The sequence below is a fragment of the Euleptes europaea genome, chromosome 10 (assembly GCF_029931775.1).
Source record: "Euleptes europaea isolate rEulEur1 chromosome 10, rEulEur1.hap1, whole genome shotgun sequence".
Lineage (NCBI taxonomy): Eukaryota > Metazoa > Chordata > Lepidosauria > Squamata > Sphaerodactylidae > Euleptes > Euleptes europaea.
In genome coordinates, this window is record NC_079321.1 from 19,632,948 (window position 1) to 19,660,496 (window position 27,549).

Here is a 27,549-nt window from a genome sequence, read left to right on the forward strand (position 1 = left end):
ATGCATAACAGGAAAAAAATCTAGCATTTTATGACAATTACTCTTCCAATTGGATCTTGTTTGAAACCAACCACTCTTTGAAGCATCTCTCCTGCCCCCAACCCTGCTGCGGCCTTCAGTTTTCAATCCAATGCTTCAGCGCAATGGCTGTACACTTCATTCATCTGAAGAAGTGAGCTCTGATTTACAAACGCTTGCGCTGGAATAAATTCTGTTCATCTCCAAAACGGCATTGGACTCTAGTTTTGTTTGGCATTTTGGGAAGAATTTTCCTTATTATCATTTTCATTTCACGCAGTATAAACAGTTCCAGTGTGGTATAGTGGTTGTATTGTAGACTAGGGCTGGGGAGAGACTTAGTTTCCAATTCCCACTCTACCGCTAAGGTCATTGGATGGCTTTGGCTCATTCTCTGTCGGCCTAATCCGCCTCATAGGGTTGTTGTAAGGACAAAAGTGGGGAAGGCCTGAACTCCTTGGAGGAAGGGCAGGATAAAAAAACATAACAGATAGAAAATTCTGCGAAGCATGAACCGCTCGAACTGTCAGAAAGTTCTTCATAATGTTTAGCCGGAAACTCTTTCGATTTCATTTAACCCGAGAGAGAGAGCCAGCGTTGCATCTGCACATCATCTGATAACCGTTCCGTGTTACAAAGGCAAACTCAAAAGAGTTTCCGTATAGACATTAAGCAGAATTTTCTAACAATTAGAGCAGTTCCTCAGTGGAACAGGCTTCCTCGGGAGGTGGTAAACGCTCCTTCCCTGGAGGTTTTTAAGCAGAGGCTAGATGGCCATCTGTCCGCAATGCTGATTCTATGACCTTAGACAGATCATGAGAGGGAGGTCATCTTGGCCATCTTCTGGGCACTGGGTTTGTGTGGGGGAGGTAGTTGTGAATTTCCTGCATTGTGCAGGGGGTTGGACTAGATGACCCTGTGGTCCTTTCCAACTCTGTGAATCTACCTCTACTTATTCTGACCGGCAGCAGCCTTCCAGAGGTCTTTTAACGAGTGATGCTAGGTTTTGATCCTGCTATCTTTCCAGCACCGTCCTTCCAAACTCAGGAACCTTACAAGTGAACACGTAGCACCACATAGTGATGCTGATGACATCCAGATTGGTGGCTTCGGGCATTGATTTCTACCAGTAGGTAGTAGAATACCAGAGACTGGCATTCAGGCATCCTGGTGACAGCTGATTCCATTACGTGTATTTCAACTGAGCCACAGTGTTCTGAAATAATGTGATATTCTGGAGCAAGGCGCGTTGAGAATCATCTATCCACACTTTCTTTAAGCTCAATCTTATAAGCACATTCATGGCCATGCAGGATCCCCTGGAGAGGAAGATAAATGACTGACAGCAGCATGACTCTCTTTGTTTCCCTGCTATGCCTAATATTAAATGTATAGGGATTTTCTTTGCTTCTGATGGATTTTGTACAGTATTGTGTAGCTGCAGGCTGGGTGAGAAGTGTATGTAACCTTCTTGGAAGTGAATGTCAGTAAAAATGTTCAGAGGTTTGCATTCAGGGAGTGTGACTCATTTTGTCTAAGTGGAGTTACCCATTTTTCTAAGTGTGATATGCACCTGCCAAACCGTGCTTCTTCTGTAGTGTAGAAAATCAGGAACGCTTCTGTGTGGACAGTTTGCTTTGTCAACGCTTTAAATCATGCAGTTTAATTTTCTTACAGGGTTTTTTCAAAGTGTTAGGAAGAGTAAAGCAAATTCACAACGATGTCAAGATTCTTCTGCGTACAAACCAGCAGAGATCAGGGTGAGCTCTTATAGAATACTTACAAAGGAACAGGTTTGCTTTATTGATTACATTAAGTAAGGCATAAATTGGTTGTTTAAGTCTCTATAAAATGAGCTGTTAACATGGTCAGAGGAATATATTGAGAAATATCCATGCGTATGAGAAGATTTGCAAGCCTTTTTTTGATTACGTGAAGCACGTTTTGTAAAAACATTTTACACATTTTAAATTTGCAGCCTGGAAATTATGGAACAGATGGCTTTGCTCCAAGAGACATCTTACGAGCAGCTTTACCGATGGGCTCAAGGTACCCTTAAGTTTTTGTGATTGGTCTTTTTCTTTGAACACTTCAATTCTAAAGCATAGGTGGTTCAGTCCCATTCTGCAGGCTCTTTAGTTTAACGCGGCAGCAGAATCATCATCACCAACATTATGACGGAGAGTGGCTGGCCCAAGGTCATCCAGCAACCCTCCATGGCAGAGTGGGGATGCAAACCTAAGTCAATCCGGTTCTAGTACAGCACTCTATCCCAGGGGGTCCCCAGACATTTTGAGTCCACGGGCACCTTTGGAATACTGACACAGCATGGTGGGCACAGCCAGAAAATGGCTACTTCAGGAGATGGAGACAGCCACTGCGCCTATGGGCACCATGCTGGGGACCCCTGCTGTTCTTAAGTGTCCCCTCTCCTCCAGGAGCTGCATTTCAGGGAGCTCAGAGAATTGCAGTGGGAGGGGGAAATTTATGCTCTGCCCTTTCTGCTGCAGAATTGACAAGTGGTTATTATTGTTGTTGTTACTGTTGTTATTACTGCTACGTTTATGATTTTGCTCTTTCATAGGCGAATGCAGAACTTTAACACAAGAATCATGTGATGTTTCTCCAGTTTTGGCCCAAGCAATGGAAGCTTTACAAGACAGACCTGTTCTCTACAAGTATGTTGGTGTGTTAGTTACAGCAATCGCGTGGTTTCAGGTAAAAAATCAGGATGCCTGGCCCTCTTGACGGAATTTTGTCAAGAGCTGCTCGCAGTTACGACAGGCTGCATGCACCACCACATGTTTTAATGGTGTGCGTAACAAACAAATTTCAAGCTCAGGACAGTCCCAAACATTGCAAGAGACCCAGAAGCATCGCCGGTCCATGTCTGTCTTCCCACTTCTCGATAACACCAAGAATAACGCAACACTTGTCAGGAAAACTGTGTGTTTCTCTGCCTCACATCACTGGCTGTCAGCACCGGGCGGGGGGGGGGGGGGAAGCGATGCATATTTCAAGGCGTGAAGTCACACATCCTATCTAGCTGTTACCAAGTAAAGCGGAGAGTCACAGAACAGAGCTAGTCCTGATTTTCTTGTGATATCTTGTTATGCCCTGAGTAAGGGCCTCTATTTGTTTTTAGGTGGGGGTTGAAACTCCAAAGCTGCACTCAGTAGATCAGAGAAATTGAAAGCTTAACACATTTCCTTTGTCCCACTCTGGGCATCATCAAGTGTTATTATTGGCAATATATACAGTTTTCTACCTTCACTTTTTCTGCCTGGCTTCTACAGTTTTCTATTCCTGTCTGCCAGGAAGTTATGGGAAATTTGCATCAAGCATGGTAAAAAAAAAAGGAATGGGGGAAAAAAAAGAAAGGTAAAGACTGGCAGGAAAGAAAGAAAAGTTGCCTTTAAAAGTTTGCATTTCCAGCACATCTATGAAAGGAGAACCAGCCCAAGGGGAAAGCTTAGTGGTACATGGGAAGAAAACAAAGAGCAAGAAGCCATGGCTTCGATTTTGTAGATTTGTTCCTCTAACTTTCCTCCCTCACCTCTCAAGAGCCTCTTGTATCGGGGAGGGCACTGCCATTAGCGAAATGGATCCACAGGGTACAAACCCTTGACTGGTTGCAAATGCAGCCAGTATCACAAGGGTGTACTTTTCCCGTGACCCTTTGTCAATCTCTATGATTGGTCCTCATCAGCGACAAAAGCAAAAAAATTAACTGCATTGCATACAACTTTAATATAGGAATTTTCCAAGTCACAGTGAGGCTTACAGAAAAAAAATATTATGAAAATAAAGTAGGAAATCACAAAAAAGCACCATGACATTCCAATTCTAATAAAGATGTAATGTCCCAGGTTCTGGAAAGGCGGGTGATAGAACATTTGGTATTAGTAATAATAATCTTGACTTGACCTGAATGGTCCAGGCTAGTCTGATCTTGTCAGATCTCAGAAGCTAAGCAGGTTCGGCTCTGGTTAGCACTTGAATGGGAGACCTGTTGGAATATGAGACTGCACATGGCAAGCAGATGGCAAGCAGATGTAAAAGATCTATGTGACAGCCAGGTGATTGGTGGTGTCACATGACAGCTCAATGACTGAGCAGAAAAACTGGCTTGTACTGGACTGAGCTAGATAGTCCTGGAGACAAGGCAGCCAACAGGTGATTGGCTGAGAGACTATGCCAGATATGTATATAGGTGTGTTATATATGTATTGGGTTGTGGGTTGTGGAGAGTTGATGACCAAGCGGAGCATTCTGTCACTGTGAATAAAAGAGCACTTTTGTACTACGTGCTGAGTCTTCTGTGCTTACTCGCCTGTAGAGCTGCAACGCTTTCTAACATACGACAACAGGGTTATGGGCCCAGAACAGCTCAACTGCGCTACATCCTGGAGGTTCTGAGCAGAGGTACTATCTGTGGAACAAGGGCTGTAGTGAGCAGAAGGCGAGTGGATGTCTGAGGTTGAGTCAGACGGAGCAGAGGAGGTGCCCAGCAGGTCTGTCAGCAGCAGTGCGTCTGAGGCGGAGGAGGAGAGCGACACGGAGCAGGAGCAGCAGGGAGCGGGAGAAATTATGGCTCAAGCTGCAATGTCCTTGCTTGTGGAGAAGCTCACTTCTACCAACTACAATGTGTGGGCGTTACGAATGCAACACTACCTTAAAAGAGAGGCACTGTGGATTTATGTCTCCAACCCACCGGATCCTGAGACGCCGCAGGACGTGGTGAAAGATGAGAAGGCACTGGCAAGCATAGTGCTGAGCGTGGCTGACGACCAGCTTGTCCATGTGACGGGAGCGTTGAAAGCGAAAGCAGCCTGGAACTCATTATCACAGGTCTACGTCCAAAAAACAGCTGGCTCTTTGATAGCCATAACGAGACGTTTGTACAGAACTTTTCTTTTGCCGTCAGTTCCTGTGAGAAACCATATAAATGAACTGACTGAATGTTTCCAAATGCTGGAGCAGAGGGGGAAGACTCTACCGGAGGATGATAAAGTTTATATACTCCTGAGCTCTCTGTCTGAGCAGTATAACATGCTAATTACAGCTCTGGAGTCGGTTGAAATTGATAAACTAACTTTACAGTATGTTATTGGAAGAATTTTGGAACATGAAAAGAGATTGCTTGCAAGAAATCCTGAGAAGCCTGCCAAGCCGGAGGGAAACCTGCCAAGCCAGGAGACGCGGAGGTTTGCCGGCGGAGAAAGGAATGCGGAGCAGAGAAAGCCGGGTGATTTACAGCAGCACGTGGCTCTGAGGGTCAGACGTTGCTACATCTGCAAGGCTACAAATCACTTAAAGCGTGACTGCCCAGAAGCAAGGAAGAAAAGCCGAAGGGACCAGTCGTCACGTGAGTTTGTGAGCGGTCAGAAGGCATCATTGGTGCTGACTGAGCACAGTGACACAGCCGGTGTCTGGATTTTAGACTCTGGTGCGTCACAGACCATTTGCCGGCATCAGGAACTTTTAAAAGACACACGGGACTCAAGTTTGCCGCACGTAAGCCTCGCTGATGGAAGGAATTCTGAGGTGACACGTGAGGGGAGTGTGTGGTTCCCAGCTTTGAACTATACATTTAAAAAGGTGCTATGTGTCCCTGAACTAGAGAATAATTTGCTAAGTGTAAGTGCCCTTGACAGGGCTGGATATACTGTAACATTTACAGACAAGGCTTGTAAGATATCCAAAGGTGGGAAAGTGCTTCTTACAGGGAAAATGTGTAATAATGTGTATGTGGTAGAAAATAGGCATGTGGAGGCAAAGATGATAACTAATAAGAGCCCCCATGACAATTGCATACATCTACTACATAGAAGGTTGGCTCATGCAAATTATGAGACCATAAAGAAAACGCTAGCCTTACTGGGAAAGGAAAAAGTTAAAGAGTGTGGGAACTACCTGGATTGTGAGGTATGCAAAAGTTCCAAATCTAAGGCTTACCCAGTGGCTAAGCATAGTGAGAGACTCTCAGACACTGCATTAAAGGTAGTGCATGCAGATGTAATAGGCCCCTACAGGGAGAGTCACTCAGGTAACCATTACGCGTTGATTCTGGTGGATGATTGCACCAGATTCTCCTGGGTGTATCCTTTGAAAAAGAAGTCACAGGTGTTTGAAACATTTAAGTATTGGGCCAAAAGAGTGCAGAAACAACTTAAATGTACCTTGGATTCTCTCCAAACAGATTTTGGGGGAGAATTCATGTCAAATGAGTTTAAGAAGTGGTTACAGGTGCAAGGTGTGAGGCACAGAGTTGCCAACGTGGCGGTGCCAGCAGAAAATGGTGTTGCTGAACGACATGGGGGAATGCTACAAACAAAAATGTATTCCATGTTGCAGGATGCAGGGTTGCCAATGACATACTGGGCAGAAGCAATAAAGGCCGCCTCCTATGTTTCCAACAGGATCTGGACCAGGTCCATACAAGACATACCTTATAGGGTTTTGTACCAGAGGGATCCTAGCTTAGGTTACCTCAGAGTGTTTGGTACAAAAGCCTGGGTTGATGTGCCAATATCCAAGAGAAGGAAAGGAGGAGCGAGAGCTAAAAAACTAACCTTCCTTGGGTATCAGTCTGGCATGAAATCATACAGGTTTGCTGATGAACATAATTCTCTCAGCTACAGCAGAGCTGCGAATTTTTGTGAGGGTAATAACTGGGCCAGAATTCATGGACAGGAGGAGCCAAAAGAAATTGGGCTACCATTGACAGATCTCTCACAGGATGCAGATGGGGTGAAGCAGGAGGGGTCTCCTCAAAGGGCTTCATCGCCAAGGGCTGAAGAGGGGAGACAGATTCCTAGGGTGTCAAGCAGGAGCACTAAAGGAATTCCCCCGGAGAGGTATGGTTTTGAGACCACTGATGTAAATCATGTACAAGTCAAAGAACCAAAGAGCTTTCAGGAGGTAATGGCTTTGGAAAGCAGGGAAAAGGAGGCCTGGCTAGAAGCCATGCAAACTGAGTTTGATTCCCTGAAAGAGAATAAGGTATTCTCTGTAACAAAACTGCCAGCTCAAAGAAAAGCCATAGGGTGCAGATGGCTTTACAAAGTCAAACAGTGTCCAGAAGGGAAGATACTCCGTAAGGCCAGGCTTGTGGCTAAGGGTTATTCCCAAGTTGAAGGGCAAGACTTTGATGAATTATTTGCTCCCACTGTGAAGGCTGATACTATAAGAGCTGCATTGTGTAAAGCTGTCAGAGATAACATGTTAGTGCACCATTTTGATTTCACCACTGCATATCTGAATGCAACAATAAGTGAAGAAATATATATGGAGCAGATCCCTGGGTTTGAATGCAAGGGTAAACAAGGAGTATTAAAATTGCATAAGGCTCTGTATGGATTAAAGCAGAGTGCACGTGCATGGTCCCAATGCATTAGTGAAGCATTGGCAAATCTTGGGTTTAAGCAAGGTGTTGCTGATCCTTGTATGTTTACCAAATGTGTAAAGGGCTCTGACTGTGTTGTATTTTTATATGTTGATGATCTTTGTTTGTTGTGTCATACAAAAGAACAACTAAACTGGTTTAAGGAGGCAACTGGAAAACTGTTTAAAATGAAGCATCTTGGTGACATTCAAAATTATCTGGGGGTAGAAATTACCAGGAACCCAGAAGGATATTTTGAATTGTGCCAGGAGAAAAAGATTGAACAGCTCCTAGAAAAATTTAAAATGACAGAGGCCAAAAGCACTGAGACTCCCATGACAACAGGGTATGTGAAAGAGGTGGATGACAAGGTATTCCATGATAAAAATCAATACCAATCGTTGGTGGGTTCATTGTTATATCTGTCATGTTGGACAAGACCAGACATTTGTATGGCAGTACATTTGCTTTGCCAGAAATGTGCATGTCCATACATGAAAGACTGGAATGCAGCAAAAAGGGTGCTGCGATACTTAAAAGGCTCAGCTTCAGCCAGGTTGTGTTTAAAGGCTGATGCAGAGGAAACAATCACAGTGTATAGTGACTCCAGTTGGGGGGAAAGAGAAGAAGGAAAGTCTACCACTGGGTACGTGTTATTTCTACATGGGGCACTGGTTATGTGGAAGTCTTTAAAACAGACTCATGTAGCTACCAGCACATGTGAGGCAGAATATTCTGCATTAAGCGACAGTGAGATTCAGCTGGAATGGCTGTGTCAACTGGCTAAAGACCTAAATCTTGAATATGAAATGCCTATAAGTGTTTACTGTGATAATACTGCAGCACAGCAATTGGCTGGATATCAAGGTATAAGAACAAGAAGTAAACACATCACAATAAGATACCAGAATGTCAGGGAAGCGGTAAACAATGGTTTAATGGTTCTGAAACATTGTGCTTCAAATGTAAATATTGCTGACGTTTTCACCAAATGTTTGTCTACTGAAAAGTTTGAACTATTTAGAAGCAAATTGGGGCTTGCAATGTCAGTCTAGGAGGAGTGTTGGAATATGAGACTGCACATGGCAAGCAGATGGCAAGCAGATGTAAAAGATCTATGTGACAGCCAGGTGATTGGTGGTGTCACATGACAGCTCAATGACTGAGCAGAAAAACTGGCTTGTACTGGACTGAGCTAGATAGTCCTGGAGACAAGGCAGCCAACAGGTGATTGGCTGAGAGACTATGCCAGATATGTATATAGGTGTGTTATATATGTATTGGGTTGTGGGTTGTGGAGAGTTGATGACCAAGCGGAGCATTCTGTCACTGTGAATAAAAGAGCACTTTTGTACTACGTGCTGAGTCTTCTGTGCTTACTCGCCTGTAGAGCTGCAACGCTTTCTAACATACGACAACAAGACCTCCAAGGTATACCAGGGTTGCCATGCAGAGGAAGGCAATGACAAACCACTTCAGTGAGTCTTTTGGCTGCGACTTGACGGCACTTTACATACAAATCATAATCTTAGCAGTGGGGTGAATACCCACCAGATTCTTGATTTGAAAGGGGCGCTTGATAGATTTTCCTGCAAGGAGCGTCCAAATTCCTTGTCATTTCAGTGTTATGAATTATTTTTCTCAGCGGTATCTGGCTAATTCCTTTTTTTGCTGTTTTGCAAGAAGAATGTGATACTAACCACAAGGTGGCAATGTTGGAACAACAGGTTTGTTTTTGTAGGCATCTTCTAGTAAGTTCAAGTAGCGGAGTGCAGCAGGTATTTAAAAACTAGAATAGTTTCAAAATTATTTCTTAATAATTGATGTGCTTCCACAAGAGTGCAGGTTTTTTGTTTTTGTTTTGGCAAAACCTAGGAGCCAACTTGAAGGAAAGAACAGATGTCCCAACCTCTGCAGCAGCCCCAATACAGTGTATAGGCTCAGGTGTTTTTTAGGTACCATTGGCTACAAGATGGCTGGATTTTTGTATTCCCTGTGCATAAAATATCTGGATTATGAGAAACCTGGGCAACAAAAAAAAGATACATGGCATTCCCAATGAGATTATTTTATTGACCACTTCTGTAGTGACGATCTATGTCCCACATAAAATTCTAAGTACGTTTGGTGATGGCTACCAACTTGAAAGGCTTTAAGAGGGGAGCGGACATGTTCATGGAGGAGAGGGCTATTCACGGATACTAGTAAAAAGGGATAGTAGACATGATGCATACCTATTCTCTCCAGGATCAGAGGAGCATGCCTATTATGTTAGGTGCTTTGGAACACAGGTGGGACAATGCTGCTGCAGTTGTCTTGTTTGTGGGCTTCCTGGAGGCACCTGGTTGGCCACTGTGTGAACAGACTGCTGGACTTGATGGGCCTTGGTCTGATCCAGCAGGGCTTTTCTTGGGTTCTTAAGCCACTATTGGATATGCCTCACTGAATAGCCTAAAAATTATGTCTGCATCTTTTGTGGCTTTATAGTGTTATTTCTTTTGATAATTTTGTAAACAGCCATGATTCTTCTCAGGATCATGCATTGCTTTGTGCTGATGACATTCCTCGGCGGAATCTATATGATTCTTATTATCCACGGTTTTGCTGATTCAGGCGTTGGTTAAAACTTGTTTCTAGAAATGGTATTGAATAATTCCACTCTTGCATTTATCTTCAATGGAAATCTGTTTTTTATGTGACCTGTTGTCCTTGTACCTGTAAAAACAGTTGCAATAGCTGCATTTAATGCCCAGCTTTTCCAGCATATGTTACTGAATTGGAGATAATCCATTTTTATTTAATCATATATCTTGTGCCTGGTCAGTTGGTTAGCTTATACAGCCCCATAACTAGATCCTCTGGTAGGAGGTTGGGGCACAATTTCACACAAGAATTACTTAGCCATTAAAAGCATTTTGAGAGTCAGCTGATAAAACTGCACTGTAATTCTATTTGTGGTGTTTACATTCCCCATAAAATAAGGTACCTAGATTACTGTGGTGGGAATAACTGTGTGCATTAACGGGTTCATATAAATTGTCGTTGTAGATATACCCTTGATGAATTTGGAACTGCCAGACGAAGTGCCGTAGTCCGGGGCTTTATAGATGCTCTTACTAGAGGTGGTCCAGGAGGTACTCCCAGGCCTATTGAAATGCATTCCCATGATCCTTTGAGGTACAACTGTGTCCGTGTATGTTGCAAAGAAATTGGGGTGTGGGGGGTGTTGCTGGCAATGTAGCAGCCTTTAATGCAGCAGAGTATTTTTGTTTGTTGCTTTTTTAGGTATGTAGGAGACATATTGGCCTGGCTGCATCAAGCTACCGCTTCTGAAAAAGAGCACCTGGAAGCCATGTTAAAACTTGTAACTGCTGAAGGTATCCCTGAAGTTTAAATCTTCAGAGGAAGAAGTATGTAGTGGAAAGCAAGAGAACGGATGAGTCAGAGGTTGACAAGGGGAAGGCAGAGGGAGTCGCTCACACTCATAGAAATGTGGAGCCAAGATAGTAGTGTTTAAGGATGGGGTAGCTTTGGGCATCTTTTAGGGGAAAAATGCAGAGTAGTAAGCTAGTCAGAGCAGGGACCAGATCAGCAGAATGGAGGCAAGGAGGGGCCAGGAACAAAGGAATGAAGTTGTGGGGCTGGAGGTGAAAAGGGAAATAATAATAAAAGGAAATGTAATAAAGGAGAGGGCATGCAGAGGAGGAAATAGATGAAGGTTATGGGCCCAGTTATAGGTGGACATTCTTCTTGAAGAAGACTGCAAGATGTTAGACAGTGGAAGATGAAGGAGGGAATGATTAGAGCAGGTCCTTGGGGGAGAAGAGAAGGGGACTGTGAGGGAGGGAGGATCAGTAAAGATATTCAATGAGGATGAAAGCGAGAGGAGGAGTAGAGAGGGAGCTTACAATAGAGGAAACCTGTTCTGTCAGATATTCCCAGGTCTGTGATCCTGATTGCTGTCCCAGGGGCAAGGGAGGGAGCAGTGGTGCCAGAAGTATAAACCACAGACACCTAGCTAGAGGAGAATAGGCCATGGCTTTTATGGAGTACAGTCACAGGAGCATTTGGCACAGCATCAAGCCCAGATCTGGTTTCAGGGGACCTACCTGCCAGTCAATGACACCAACCCTCACCCCAGCCCAGCTGCTGGAGGAAAACCACATGGGATGGCAAGTTCTGAGCATGAGCCACTGCGTAGTTCCCTTGCTACCTGAGGGCTAGAGCTAAGCGACAGCCCCCAGACTGGGCATCCCCAAGACCCCTTACAGGGGTCCCCAGACCAAAAGAAGCAGGCACACACGCTCAGCCTCCCCGCAAGATTGGATCTGGTCCAATGCCCCAACCACCTCTGAAGAGCTGTGACAGGAGCATACAGTACACCAAGCCCTACCACCGCAAAATGACAAACCAAGGGGAGAGGGAGTGGGGAAGCCAATGCAGACTGAGGGGCCTGGTTCCCTATGGCGGCTTCTTAAATCTTATGAGGGCGGACCCCCAGTGAAGCCTTGGGCCTCCTAGTCTGCCTGGGGGGCCTTCTCCCCCACCCAACTGGCCTGCTGCTGATTGGCTCATATCTTGGAGCCTGGGCCTGATCGCCGCCACCCGTGAGCCACCTCCAAGGAGCCTGGTACAAACCCCCTCCCCTCCCTGGCTCCATGCCCTCTGATCGCAAAGGCAGCTGGGCTGACGCTTCTTTGTAGTAGTCTGTGAAGGGTGTTTGTGAAGAATCACATCTGTTGGTTGTAGTCGTGAGGAGAAGTTGATGACGTTGTCGAACGTAACATCAAAAAATAATCTGTGGAAAACTGAATACCTTTTGTTGTTTAATTTTCAGGTGTGGAAGAAACTATGCAAGAAGTAGTTGGACACATCACAGAGGGTGTTTGCCGGCCTCTTAAGGTAGAATATTTTGATTTATGTGAATCCTCAGTGTAAACATATAGTTATTTTTTAAAAGCATTTCCTCATATGCCCATAAACATGAAAAAGCAGTTTACAGGGTATTTTATAAATGTAGCTATCAAGTTTACTGTTGTTATTATTAGTAGCTTATTCCCCTAAATGATTTCCACATATTTGTTGATGCCCACAATACCATATGAGGCATAGACTATTTTGAATGGCCACAGTTTTGCTGGCCACAGTCATTTTTAAAAATCGAGCCTTCTTATATTTCTTGAAGCTGACTTGTGTGTAGATGTTGACTTAAAGAAGAAGTGTCTGCATGATTAAATGTCTATTTTTGTCCCATCTTGTTGCCCTCAGGTGAGAATTGAACAGGTGATTGTGGCTGAACCAGGAGCAGTCCTGCTATATAAAATTTCTAACCTTCTCAAATTCTACCACCACACCATCAGGTAAACTTGGAACTGACCCTGAAGAAAAAGCAAATTACCTTTGGCTTTAGGTTATAAAGGTTAGCATTTTTGAGGCAGTAGAGGTGGTTGCACTCGATGGGGGCGGGGATGGGAATCATATTACCCTCCTTCGAATAACTATGACTCTTCTGTTTTTAGTAAAAACAAAACTCATTATTAAAAGATAATCTCCATATCGATGGCTCTTTGAAAAAATCAGCGTTGATTTGATCATGCAAAGCCCCTCTAGGGAGTATTTTCACATTAGCTTTTCATTTAAGGTACCTTTCTGGTGGTTCTTCTTTGTGTCAGTCCACACTTCAAGCAGTGGTAATTGCAGTACTACCCTGGGCCACTCAGTTTGCCTGGCTTTAGTCATAGCATTGTTTTTGGGAGAGGTCCTTGCTTCTCCACGGGACTCAGCGTGGTTTAGTGGTTAAGAGCGGTGGACTCTGATCTAGTGAACTGGGTTGGTTTCCCTACTCCTCAGAACTCTCTTAGCCCCACCTACCTCACAAGGTGCCTGTTGTGGGGAGGGGAAGGTAATGCGATTGTAAGCTGCTATGAGACTCCTTACGGTAGAGAAAAGTGGAGTTTAAAATCCAATTCTCCTCCACCCCCAAACCTCCTTCAAATAGGGCATAAATTCACTATGCAGGAGACAGTGTTCCTTAGTTTTGGATATCAAGTATTACAATTTTTAAAAACCTTACTATGCTAAGTAGCAGGACCGGATGTGTCTTTCTGGGGTATAATTAAACCCCTCTCTCTATTTTGTTTGCCAATTTTCAGTAATATTGTGGGAAACAGTGCAGCCATGCTGTTAACAACGATCGAAGAGATGCACCTGTTGAGTAAAAAGATATTCTTCAACAGCTTGAGCCTACATGCCAGCAAATTGATGGATAAGGTTTGTTTCGAGGATCAGTCACTCTCCTGTTCCTACAGCCTGCACTCCCATCAGCAGGGATGTTTGGATCTCCCAGATCCTAGCCTTGACACTCTCACACATTTTGCGCTGTTAATCATACGTGCTACTTTAGAAACAGCGTTGGAATTTTAAGTTACCGGTATATGCATTAATCCAGAATTTTTAAAAATTAGTAAGTGATAATAAAAGAAAAGAAAGGAAAAGGGGTTGAGGGAAGGAGAGTGGCAAGAACAAAGTAATCTTTGTGAAATCACACGGTTACCTCAGAACATAGTGTTTCCGTTTGGGTGTTGCATGCATGGAGATGGAAAGTGCTGTTAAGTCGCAGCCAACTTATGGTTTGCCACTGCCTGCCTCTGCATAGCGACCCTGCGCTTCCTTGTTGGTCTTCCATCCAAGTATTAAACAGGGCCGACCCTACTTAGCTTCCGAGATCTGAGAGATCGGGCTAGCCTAGGCCATCCAGGTCAGGGCAGTGCATCCATACTCAAGCAATTATTTCTGTACCAAATGTCTTAGTAGCGTTAATTCAAAAGAGTTTTCCGCAAAGAGTCATTTCCTAGTTGACTGAACTAGTTAAGTAATTTGCCCACAAATCTGTAGAGAGAGGATATTTGCTCTTCTCACTTTTTACTGTCAGAAGGGCTCAAATCAGGCTGTTTGAAGATTCCATTCGTAGAGTAGACACTACCTGCAGTTAATCGAATGCTCTGGCTTCACAAAAATATTGCTCTTTGGCAGTTCAAAGAATATTTTATTTATGTATTTACTCCATTTATACCCCTCCTTTCTTTCTAGTAGGGACCCAAAGTGTCTTAACATTGTTCTCCAGCTTGGTGTAGTGGTTAAGAGCAGTGGTTTGGAGCGGTGGAGTCTGATCTGGAGAACCGGGTTTGATTCCCCACTCTTCCACATGAGCGGTGGAGGCTAATCTGGTGAACTGGATTTGTTTTCCCGCTCCTGCAGACGAAGCCAGCTGGGTGACCTTGGGCTAGTCACACACTCTCAGCCCCACCTATCTCACAGGGTGTCTGTTGTGGGGAGGGGAAGGTGATTGTAAGCTGGTTTGAGTCTCCCGTAAGAGGTAGAGAAAGTCGGCATGTAAAAACCAACTCTTCCCCTTCTTCATTTTATCCTCACAACATCTAAGAGTGTGTGACTGGCCCAAGGTCACCCAGCAAGTTGCCATGGCAGAGTGGGTATTCGAACCTGGTTTTCCCATATCCTAGCTTGACATTTTAACCACTACACCACACCTGCTCTCTTGGACAGCTGAACAAAGAAATTTGCGGTCCATTGACAATAATGAAGCAGTTTCCATGTGTGCTATAGGAATACGAATGCGTCCTTCCCACTCCCACCACCTGATAGAAAGTGGAGCAGATGGGGTGCTCAGAACGCCCCTGCTCCTTCGTGGCAAAGAGAGCACTTCTGCTGTCAACAAACCGGGCAGAGGGGTTAAGGTTATGCCAGAGATAGTTGGAAAGAGGCTGGTGGGAGCTTTGGGCTATTTAAAGTATTTGGTATGTGCTGGTTGTCTGTCCCCTGGCATGATAGGGTACCCCTGTATTGTTTGGTATAGATAAATCTGATTTTGAGAAAATACATTCACAACAGGATTGTCGCTCGTTTTTCAGATTGAGCTCCCCCCTGCTGATCTCGGCCCAAGCTCTGCGCTGAATCAAACACTCATTCTGCTGCGTGAGATCCTCACATCCCACGATTCCTGCATGGTCCCAGTGGATACTCGACAAGCCGACTTTGTACAGGTAGACTTTTGTTTTGAAGATCTTGGTGTGTGTTGATCTTAGCCGCCTGGAGGCAGTGCAGTGTGTGAATTGGAAATGCTAGAAATTGTGTTGTTGTTGTTGTTGTGTGTGTGTGTTTTTAATAAATATGACGAATGGTTAACTGTGGTCAGTATCAGGCGAGTTGAATGCAACTAAACTGCAGCTCAAGAAAGATGTGGTGGTGGGGATACTGGGAAGGTAGAAGAAGACGAGTTGGTTTTTTATATGCCGACTTTCTATACCACTTAAGGAAGAATCAAACCAGTTTACAATCTCCTTCCCTCCCCCTCCCCACAATAGACACCCTGTTCCTTAAGTGGTAGAGAAAGTCGGCATATAAAAACCAACTATTTTTCTTCTTCCTTTTTATTGAAGTTGAATCAAATATAATGTAACCATACGTCCTAAGGAAACATAACATAAACATCAACGCCCTTTGTATATTACCAAAACACTGTGAGCCGAGCGCACAGTAGATTGTAGTGTTGGAAGTTGTTCTTGGAGATGTACGCCATCTTTCCCTTTCAGCCTCTGTCCTTTGGCTTTGGAGTAATAATAGAACAGAAAGCCAGTGTAGTGTAGTGATTAAAGTGTCAGATTAGGACCTGGGAAACCCAGGTTCGAATCCCCACTCTGCCGTGGAAACTTGCTGGGTGACCTTGGGCCGGTCACACACTCTCAGCCTTGACCCTGGCAAGTATTTATATGGGTGACCTCCAAGGAATACCAGGGGCGAGATGTGGAGGCAAGCAATGGCAAACCATCTCTGGACCATCTCTTGCCTTGAAAATCCTATAGGGTTACTCTAAATCAGCTGTGACTTGATGGCAAAAAAATAAAATAATAATAGAGCAATGCATGCATTTCTTCTGTGGGCTTCTCTTCCCCTCTCTAGGAGAGCCAGCATGGTGTAGTGATTAAGAGCGGTGGTTTGGAGCAGTGGACTCTAATCTGGAGAACCAGGTTTGATTCCCCACTCTTCCACATGAGCGGCGGAGGCTAATCTGGTGAACTAGATTTGTTTGCCCGCTCCTACACACAAAGCCAGCTGGGTGACCTGGGGCTAGTCGCAGCTCTGACAGAGCTCTCTCAGCCTCACCTACCTCACAGGGTGTCTGTTGTGGGGAGGGGAAGGGAAGGTGAATGTAATCCAGTTTGATTCTGCCTTAAGTGGTAGAGAAAGTCGGCATATAAAAACCAACTCTTATTCTTCTTCTAGGTTCTGTCCTGTGTGCTGGACCCTCTGCTGCAGGTGTGCACCATGTCTGCCAGTAACTTGGGGTCTGCAGACATGGCGACCTTCATGGTGAATTCCCTTCATATGATGAAGACGACTCTGGCCCTGTTTGAATTTACCGACAAACGACTAGAGATGTTACAGTACCAGGTAAACGTCCAAAGTCAACCTCTCGATGTTTTCTTTGCCATTAAACATTAACGCTTAATAAATATGACACAGTCTCCTTAAATGTGTGTATCCTCGCAGCCTTCGTATGTAAAGTCAACACTCAAATGCATGCGACCATGGGGGTGGGGTAACTTCCATTAATGGGGAGTTAAAAGAAACTCTCAAATGAAATTCAACGGAGCAGGGAAAAGCAAAGGTCAGCCAGAGCTGCAGCATCAACTATTTTTAAAAGAACGGAAAGTGTCTAAAAATGGCTACCATCTTCCAATGTGTGTAATTGGGGAAGGGGGAAGGCAGAGTCTCCATTTTTATTTTATAGGCTACCTCTTAATGTTAGGACTAACCAAGGTTTCATCATTCCCCCCCCCCCTAACCAAGCCATGCTGAAGCCAGGATCCATTGGGTCTCAATGGCTTGATGGACAGATACGATCAGTCAAGGAGTGGAGGGAAATCTGCCGTCCTGGAAAGTGATGACTGAGTCAGCCGCAGTACGGCCACCACAGCTTACCTTCAGTCACACAGCAAAGATCCTTGTGCTGGGGTAGCAGCTGCTGCCAAAGCACCATTAAAAAAAAAATCTGCACAGCCAGTCAAATCTCCAGTGGCCAATCAGAAGGCTTGCTGGGCAAAAGCCCCACCTGCTCCTCAATTTCTAAAAACACTTGGCGGGCACCAAGAAAGGTGTCGTCACACACCGTGTCAGCGACCTCTGTTTTATGGCATTAAAGTGAGTGATCGCTTCTCTCTGCATTCCACGTGTTTCTATTTCTGTGGTCTTCAGATTTTATGCTGTAGTTGGCTGGCAGCTATTAGAGAAAAGGGCTAGATCAGTGACGCTCCCTCAGCGGCATTCCCTCCGTGACTCTTCGGCATGCCACCTGTGTCTCCTCTGAACGCTCTTCCCCAGTATGGCTCTTGAAACATGGGGCTGGTGTATGGGCAAGGCCCTTGCCCATTACGGCTTTGTAGCTGACAGGTGGTTTCCAGCTTGACAGAGCCATTGCCAGAAGAACAGGTAAGCTGTGAGCCTCCTGGAGGTGCAGAGGTTGTGCCAAGGATGGAAGTAAATGTGGCTCTTTTGAAGAAGAAGAGTTGGTTTTTATATGCCTATTTTTTCTACTGCTTAAGGAAGAATCAAAACAGCTTACAATCACCTTCCCCTCCCCACAACAGACACCCTGTGAGGTAGGGGGGCTGAGAGTGTGTGACAAGGTCACCCAGCTGGCTTCGTGTGTAGGAGTGGGGAAACAAATCCAGTTCACCAGATTAGCCGCCGCCGCTCATGTGGAAGAGCGGGGAATCAAACCAGGTTCTCCAGATCTGAGTCCACTGCTCCAAACCACCGATCTTAAGCACTACACCAAGCTGGTTGACAGTAAGTGCAAATGTGGCTCTCTGCAAGCTGCTGAGTGAGCACCCCTGGGCTGGATACGTATACATGATGGATCAGTCCCAGCGCTGTGTGCCAAGCAGATGCTCTACCACTGAGCCATAGCCCCTCCCCAACAACAAACAAAACAAACAGCAGGCTCAAGATTTTGACATGGTGAAAACAAATTATTTTACATATATGTTGGCAGCTGCTTTTTGAAATGGTTTTTGGCTAAGGCCTTGATAGCTGAATAACTTCATTTCGCAGCTTAGTCAGAATTCCATCCATTGCTTTTAGCTGATTTCTTCCATCTTTGTTTGGCCAGCAAACTGTCACCTTGCATACATTTCCAGTAAATGAAGATGTCTTCCTTTCATATTTTAGATCGAAGCACATTTGGATACACTTATAAATGAACAAGCCGCCTTTGTTTTAACAAGAACAGGCCTAAGTTACATCTACAGTGTTGTACAGCAACACAAACCAGAGCAGGTACGTACTAATTTGGGGAACCAGCAAAGACCCTACCTTTCTGGTCTAAACTGTGTATGGTGCTATTAAATATGGTCTCATGATATATCAAGTAAATATAGAGGAATTATTCTGTTTGTATTAGATATATATATCATTTGGGATGTCACTACAGGTTGAGTATTCCTTATCCGGACTGCTTGGGACCAAAGGTTGTCTGTATTTCGGATTTTTCCGTATATTGGAATGTTTTTGAATTTTTGCATATACATAATGAGATATCTTGGGTATGGGACCCACATTCATTTATGTTTTATATACACTTTATACACATAGCCTGAATGTAATTTTAAACAATATTTTTAAATAATTTTGTGTACACTGAACCATCAGAAAGCAAAGGTGTAACTATCTCACCAGAATCCCTGCAACAGCTGTAAAACGAGAGCAACAACAAACTAACATCGGTAGGATTTCAGTCTCCACCTATGATGCAGCGTACACTGTATTTTCTTTTTTTAGGTGAGAGGAAACATTGAAAGCAGGCAGCACAGATCTGCCTGCATGCCGGCTCAAAGGGTCCAGTTTTCGGACCAGTCCGGATATGGGATGTTCGGATAAGGGATACTCTACCTGTGTTGTGATACAGCAAATAATTTGAGCTAATCAAGTACACTGACTTCCAAACACAAATTTACAATATTTTGCTGGTCGTCCACTTCTTCAGTTTTTACGAAAACTCTTAAATGCCCCTCGATGTGTTGCTGGCGTTACCCTTCGCTCCGAGTTTGGCCAAATGTCGCTCGAAGCCAGGGCATGGTTGGCCGCCTTTAAGTTACAACTTAAGGTGCACTGTAGCACTGAGGGGCTCCTAGCTTCTCTGAAGAACGACCCTTTTAAATCCTCATGGGGAAAAATCTTAGATGAGAAACTGTCATTGTTGGGCTTCTCGCAGGATATGTTATTAGATCTTGGGAAAACTGTAGCTTTCATCAAAATTAAAAAGCGCATTAAAGAGCTTGATTATAACAGCACTACCTTTCGTGCTCGCCGCGTTTGTTCATCTCAGGTTTTCGGAATACCACCACCACGCGGTTTGCCTGCTTACACTTACTAGCTGACAACTCCTTGTCTTTCTAGAGCCTTCTGTTTAGCTAGACTGAATGCTAACTCTTCTATGGTTATGCAGGGCAGGATTTTGAATATACCATACCCAGACAGGACCTGTCCTTGCTCTTCTGGTTCTATTGATTCATTAGCTCATGCCCTCTTGGAATGCCGCTTTTATGAGGAACTTTGATCACATTATATCTCTCCCCTTTTAACATATAAATCTAATGCCTCTGTCTCTGACATAATGCCTTTTTTATTATAGAATCATAGAATCGTAGAGTTGGAAGGGACCACTAGGGTCATCAAGTCCAACCCCCTGCACAATGCAGGAAATTCATAACCACCTTCCCCTCCCACACCCCCAGTGACCAGAAGATGGCCAAGATGCCCTCCCTCTCATCATCTGGCTAAGGTCACAGAATCAGCATTGCTGACAGATGGCCATCTAACCTATTAAGTGACAGGGATCCCAAGGCTACATTTTCAGTGGCAAGATTTATTTCAGTCCTTATATCCCTCAAACATTAGATTTATGCTGCTCAGGATCAATGGATCAAGGAGCTTCTAAGGGATAAAGTATTTTGCTGGGTTTCCAAAGAGTTGCACCTAAAAGGTTGAACCTTTCTTTAAACAGGAGTCACACGCATACACACAATGCCATATAATAAGGTGCTTGTAAGGGTCCCCACAGTATGAAAAATGAGTTGCTCTGAGGCATGGAGGTGCTGCTGTTTAAGAAACAAGCTCAAAGCCCCCTTCACTATCCCAGACCTGGGTTTTCAAGGCAAGAGACAGTTCCGAAGTGGTTTGCCGTTGCCTGCCTCCACATCACAATCCTGGTATTCCCTGGAGGTCTCCCATCCAAATACTAGCCAGGGCTGAGAGTGTGTGACTGGCCCAAGGTCACCCAGCAAGCTTCCATGGCGCCAGTGGGGATTCGAACCTGGATACGCTATGATAAACTAAATAATAATTATGGCCAATCCAATGCAGTCTATTGTAACTCTGCTTATCAGCCTGTGTGAGTCTTGCGCTATAATACAGACACACAAGCAGGGACTCACAAGGAACTCACAGGGGAGGGGACATTCCACCTACCATTCTTCCTCTTGCTTCATTCTGCTCCCACCCCCTCTGCTGCCTTTCTCGCCTTCCTCATATCATTTCCCCCCACTGTTGCTGCCTCTTTCCCATTAGCCTTTCTCCCCATAGCCACTGCTTCCTTCTCCTCCGTTTGCTTATTTCTCTTGCTTCCCCGCTGCCACCACCTTTCTCTCTCTCTTCTTCACTTACTTGTCTGAATCCACCTCCCCCTGCCACCACCACTGACACCTTCCTTTCCCTTCTCCTGTTGGCAGCAGGGGTGAGTCCTGTTCAACAAAGTTTATGGGGTTGGTAAACAACCCTCAAAATGACAGCTGAGAGCATGATGTCATGTTGCAAGATCTCCATTTTCTTTCCTTTAAGCTGCAATTGTGGGGTCATTAGAAAAACTCACTTCTCTTTTTCTGTTTGTTCTCAGAGTTTTTTTTTTTTTTTAAAGCCCTGGAGTTCCCCCAGTCTGTACATGGTCCCATTTTGTAGGGGTTTTTTGGTACGCACTCTGGGGCCATAGTCAGCATTGTATATAAATCAGCAACTTTTATCATGTGATTCATGTTAGATTTGTTAAAAAACAACACTTTATACTCTCATTCCACCCTAGAAGCTTGTAATTGTGATTCACATGTTACATTTCCCAGGATCATTCCTCTGTACAATCCAGAGACTCACAATAATGTTGCATCTTATGATAACTGAACCCCTGTGTGAACTCTGAGGACTGATCTAGAGCAAAGCTTCTTAAACTGTGGTTCGCGACCCCATAACTGAATGTGGGGGTAGCAAAAAAATTGGGAACAGTAAATGGTAAAATTATATGTATACCAAAGAATTGTTTTAAAATAAATTTCTTTATGATTTATTATCAGTAAATGTTTGATTTGTATACCTATTTTATATACCTATATACCCGGGGTCGTGTACAAATTTTTCAGGCGGAAAGGAGTCGCGAGTGGAAAAAGTTTAAAAAGACCTGATCTAGAGTACTGTGGGGTAGCAAAGACTGTCGATTTATATTTAAAAACAAACATGCCACAGGAGGTTTTCATATATCTGTGTGCCACAAATTGGGCCTCTCTTGTCTGGTTAGGTTTTAACTGATTTATTTATTTATTTGCCTGGGTTTCTGTACTTTTAGGGCCCCTTAGCAAATGTACCCAGTATGGATTCCACATCACTAAAAGCTGCAATGGTAAGGCGTACTATTAAGTTGTTCGGTGGTACATGTTGTTTTGTTACTGTTATGTTGGGGGGAAATCCTATGAAAAGTTGAGTTAAATAGTGGTTTTATATATATTTAGTGGTATTTTGAAGGCATTTTAAAATGTAGCTTCATCCTGACATGGTTAAGCTGTTACATAGCAATTGACAAAAAAAAGACTTTGGCCTTTTATGCATGGCTGTTTCCCTCACTTTCACCCCTCCAACGACTTCGGGTATTTGTTTTGGTTATGCACCCCAATTGTGACCGTCAGAGGTCGTCTTGCTCTCCCCCTGCGTTTTGCCTGTGTTTTCAAATTCGAAATAAAAGAAGTCCCTGAAAACACGGGCAAATACAGGGGGAGAGCGAGGCAGCCTCTGACAGAGGGGTGACAGCGAGGGAAACAGCCATGCATAAAAGACCTTTGAAGGAACCTCGCTGAAGTTTGTACCCTGTGTTTTGACATTTTCTCTAATCATATTATCATGAACACATATGAACACATGAAGCTGCCTTCTACTGAACCAGACCGTTGGTCCATCAAAGTCAGTATTGTCTACTCAGACCGGCAGCGGCTCTCCAGGGTCTCAGGCAGAGGAAGGTCTTTCACATCCCCTACTTGCTAAGTGGACTGTTATAAAGTTACACTTCATGAAAAAATGTTTTAAAATCCCCAATATAAAACAAGACAGCACACTTTGGTACAGATGGTCAGATACTTTTTTTAAAAATGACATTTGCCAGCAGTTTCTCATAGCAGATTCCTGGTGCAGAAAATTATTTTGACTAATAACTAGTACGTTCAGTGTTGTTTCAGATCCCGTAAGAGTTTCTGGCAATTCCTAGAGCTTACCCTATGTCACTTCTGGGTTTTTACCAGAAGTAATGTAGTGTCGCATGTGCCATTGCCTATTTACCCCCTACTGTCACTGTTCAGAGTAGCGGCAGGCAACAAGAGCTGTGGGCTGAGAATCCCCCTCCCCCACCAGGCGCTTGGTAGCACTAGCACATGCACAGATATAGCTCTTAACATGAATACAGCTTACTCCCAGATTATTATTGGAAATTATATTTTTAATACATAGAAATAGAATCTTTTTGAAAAGCTTTAGATTTCCCTTGCAGGGTTGAATTTTAAACTGTGGCCGTGACTTGCCTTGTTCTGTGGGTTTTTCTAATATGCACATCGGCTATCCTCTGGCGAGTAGCTATAAGGATTTGTATACCATTCTCTGGCTGAATCACACAGTTCCTATATACTATATGTTCTTCTTTTGTTTAACAATAGGTTCAGTTCGATCGTTATCTGTCTGCTCCTGACAGTCTGTTAATGTCACAAATAAACTTCCTTCTAAGTGCTTCTGTTAAGTAAGTATTTGGGTTTCCGTCCTGTTTTTTCATAGTCAACGAGGATGCAGTTCATAATGCCTTGTTCTCTTGGGTTGTCTGCATGAGGCTGTTTTGGCCGTGTGCTGCAGATGCTGAAACACCAGGGAGGTTCTAGAGCTTGAGGTCTAGGTCCAGAGCACCCACCCACTTGGCTGGCCGCTGAGTATGGGCAGAGGATGACAGCGGGCCTTCCTGCGTAATTCATTCTGAACTGTCAAGGTAGCTACAGATTCTTTGATCTGAACTAGTCTTGCCTCAAGACGCCTGGCAAAGTCTTCCCCTTCCAGTTAGTTGTTGTCTGTAAAGTTTCTTAATGGGTGGGTTACACCCGTATTTTACTCCCAGCCCTTCTGGGAGCCAGCATGGTGGTTTGGAGCGGTGGACTCTGATCTAGAGAATTGGGTTTGATTCCCCACTCCTCCGCATGAGTGGTGGAGGCTAATCTGGTGAACTGGATTTGTTTCCCCCACTCCTACACATGGAGCCAGTTGGGTGACCTTGGGCAAGTCACACTCTCTCAGCCCCACCTACCTCACAGGGTGTCTGTTGTGGGGAGGGGAAGGTGATTGTAAGCCGATTTGATTCTTCCTTAAGTGGTAGAGAAAGTTGGCATATAAAAACCAATTCTTCTTCTTGTCTCAAGACGCCTAGTAAAGTATTTCCCTTCCAGCTAGTTGTCCTCTGTAAAGTTTATCAGTGGGCTGGTTACACCTGTCTTTTACTCCCAGCCCTTCTGGGGAGGTTCACACCCTCCTCCCCATCTAGCAGACTGTGTTGAGGCAAAGCGCAGCTCTTCTTCTGAAAGGATTCCAAGAAAAGGAAATGGGGTTGATTCCATCCTACCCCCTTGATTGATAAAAGCTCGCAACTTTACCTCCATTATTAGCACAGAGATGGTGAAAAGTCATGGAATCTCAGATGGACCCCTCCCTAACCAGCTCTTTCAGTGATGATCTTCTGGGGAGGGGCGTGTTGGGTTCAAGGGGGTAGAAACCAAACAGCACACGTTCCAACTCCAATGCCACCTGTGATTACTCCTTCACCTAGTAGGTCAAGGCAAGCACCTACAGGCCCCCTTCTGGTGCCAGGGCTATCCCTGGGGTCACGAGGGAAGCATGTGGTCATCCATAGTGGTTTTGGGGAGCAGCAAGCCAACCCACACTTCTTTTGCTGTAAAGGGGTGGGAGTTAGACACACGGCTGCTAAAGTTTATAGATAAATATTTGTCTGTGCGTTATCCATTGTGTATTCATATAACATACTGTCGCTGCTGTTGTTTTTAGACAGCAGATCATAAAACAGTCCACGGAGCTGGTCTGCAGAGCCTACAGTGAAGTGTATTCAGCTGTGATGCATCCAGACAATGAATATAAAGATCCTGAAACAATATTACAAAGATCTCCCCATCAAGTTCAAGCACTGCTGTCCTAAGCTTACCAGCCACAAAATTTGTCCTTTGGGTTTTCTCAATGTTTTAGGGCGGGAACATATTCATGCCAATGCAAAACAGGTTAGCGATGGGTCGGTTGTCTTCTCATCGGCAACCCGGCTCAGAGCTGCACGCTGGGGTTGCAGTTGTGCGCTTCCGTACGCTGAAACCCTGGTGATCGATGCAAGGTTTAAGTCACCTTGGTGTTTGCAGGGTTTGTGGCCATATCGGTAGATGCATGAGAGAGAAAGAAACATCAAAGCGTTCATTAGATTTCAAATTACATTTGCAATATACAGAAACTGGGGAAAGCGTCGTCAGAAAATCCAGGTTTATTTTGGGTGAGAAATAACCCATGATGATTTTTTTTATTGTAAAGAGAAATGTAGTGTGATGACAATATTTTCTACTTCTGTTGCTGATATTCCAATCTCTGCCCAGCCTTACCATATTGTCCCTGATGCTGTTGCAGAGAAGGTGCAAACCTTATGAGCAAAGCAGGGTCTGAATTCCACATATGTGTTGTTGATTTTTCCAATTATCTGTTGACAGTGAGCATGTTGAATTTCCAGAACTGACTGAGTCATTTTTAAGTATGAGAACTAAATGAATAAAAATGCCAACAATTGTGAAACTAAGTACTTGGTTGTGTGTGTGGGAGGTGGTTGTTGTTTTTGATATTCTACGAGTCAAAGATTCTCAGATTCTAGATGGAGTTTATTATCTCTACGGTCTGCCTTACAGATTGTTTATTGCCATAGGGTTAACACATACGGTCAAATTTCAGATTTGTTCTTAAAAAGTTTAGTACTGTAGAAGAAGAAGAGTTGGTTTTTATATGCCGACTTTCTCTACCACTTAAGAGAGATTCAAACCAGCTTACAATCACCTTCCCTTCCCCTTCCCACAACAGACACCCTATGAGGGAGGTGAGGCTGAGAGAGCTGTGACTAGCCCAAGGTCACCCAGCTGGCTTCATGTGTAGACATGGGGAAACAAATCCAGTTCACCAGATTAGCCTCCACCGCTCATGTGGAGGAGTGGGGAATCAAACCCGGTTCTCCAGATTAGTGGATTCTCCAGGATCCACTGGGGCAAGAGAGAGGAGCGGCCATTTTGCCTGGATCTTTTCCTTCATGGCAACCCCGTCCCATGCAGCTTTTGTCCATGCGGGGCCCCGTGATCTCCATAATTGCTTTTACAGGGTTCACAAAGGGCCCCTGCTCTCCCTGTGTACCCACAGAAAAGCCAGTGGGATCCAGCCCCATACATTTCAGCCACCGCTGTTCAGCAAGATTGCCACCACCTAGCCTCCAACAGAGAGTTTCTTTAGTTAACAAAGAGAGAGAAAGAAGAAGAGAGCCAGTGGAAAGTAGGTTCAGATACCATTTGGCAAACCTGTAGCAGAAAGAAGAAGAGTTGGTTTTTATATGCCAACTTTACCACTTAAGGAAGAATCAAACCGGCTTACAATCACCTTCCCTTCCTCTCCCCACAATAGACACCCTGCGAGGTAGGTGGAGCTGAGAGAGTGTGACTAGCCCAAGGTCACCCAGCTGGCTTCGTGTGTAGGAGCGGGGAAACAAATATGGTTCAGCAGATTAGAGCCCGCCGCTCGTGGAGGAGTGGGGGATCAAACCCAGTTCTCCAGATCAGAGTCCTCCGCTCCAAACCACCGCTCTGTAACCACTACACCACGCTAGCGGGACCTCTTGGCCTCAGTTGCTCATGTGTAAAACAAAACAAAGGAGAGAGAAACAATAAAGGTCAGCGTGCTGCCACTTCTCATGAGCCTTAGGAATGGAGTGCAAATCTTAAGGTTGTGAAAGAGGGCACGGTAGCAATTATCACCGACTTGCTTAAGTCGACAAAACAAGATACAGGGATTCCGCAAAGTCATTAGTACTTGGCAAGCAAAGCTTTCCTTGACGGCCTTGCTCACGGCTGTGGTTTTGCCAGACAGTAGAAGGTTTGACAGACTGCACCGCCGGTTATATTTAGAAGGAAGTAATTCAGAACGTGCTATTTATAGAGGTTAGATAAATAGGCGCAATCTTTCGCAGCTAAAGGCAACGCCAGCAATGATTTTCTTCTAAAGTAGTGTTGCTAATTTAAATACTTTTTAAAAAAAGGATAATGCATATTGTTATTTTTAAAATCCATTTAAAACAGCTTGCCTTGTGCCACTATTGCAATTCACTAATTGCTTTTGTTGTTAAAAAAAAAAAAAGTATCTGGCGGCAATGGGATTTAGGAAAAGTATGCAGTGGATATCAGCATGCAGTTGCAAACAGATTGGTCATTATGGATTGAATGAGTTGGCCCGGCAAAGGTTCTCACACAAGACTCAAGACTAACAGCCCATTCCTGAGGGGAGGGGCTGCACTGGTGGCTAAAGTGGCAGCGGAGCCACGCCGCCTCCAAAGGAGGATTCACACACACCCCAAAGGGAGAAAGCTGACCTTACTTGCAAGCCCCTTGGAACCGCTCCATAGCATTCTACGGGGCTCTGCCACCTAAGGTAAAGGTAGTCCCCTGTGCAAGCACCGGGTCATTCCTGACCCATGGGGCGACATC

General features: G+C 44.5%; 1 protein-coding gene across 1 annotated transcript in view; it reads left to right on the forward strand.

Annotated features, from left to right (window-relative positions):
• COG6 (component of oligomeric golgi complex 6) overlaps positions 1–25,014 on the forward strand; it is a 38,367-nt gene extending 13,353 nt beyond the window's left edge. Inside the window, exons 6-19 of the mRNA XM_056856334.1 lie at positions 1,696–1,778; positions 1,997–2,067; positions 2,603–2,696; positions 10,454–10,582; positions 10,691–10,782; positions 12,243–12,307; positions 12,674–12,765; positions 13,558–13,675; positions 15,334–15,465; positions 16,706–16,873; positions 18,653–18,760; positions 22,092–22,145; positions 23,443–23,522; positions 24,827–25,014. Of these exons, the coding sequence (XP_056712312.1) occupies positions 1,696–1,778; positions 1,997–2,067; positions 2,603–2,696; positions 10,454–10,582; positions 10,691–10,782; positions 12,243–12,307; positions 12,674–12,765; positions 13,558–13,675; positions 15,334–15,465; positions 16,706–16,873; positions 18,653–18,760; positions 22,092–22,145; positions 23,443–23,522; positions 24,827–24,974 (1,434 nt within the window). The 3' untranslated portion in view covers positions 24,975–25,014. The remainder of the gene's footprint in view (positions 1–1,695; positions 1,779–1,996; positions 2,068–2,602; positions 2,697–10,453; positions 10,583–10,690; positions 10,783–12,242; positions 12,308–12,673; positions 12,766–13,557; positions 13,676–15,333; positions 15,466–16,705; positions 16,874–18,652; positions 18,761–22,091; positions 22,146–23,442; positions 23,523–24,826) is intronic.
• Positions 25,015–27,549: the final 2,535 nt, after the last annotated feature.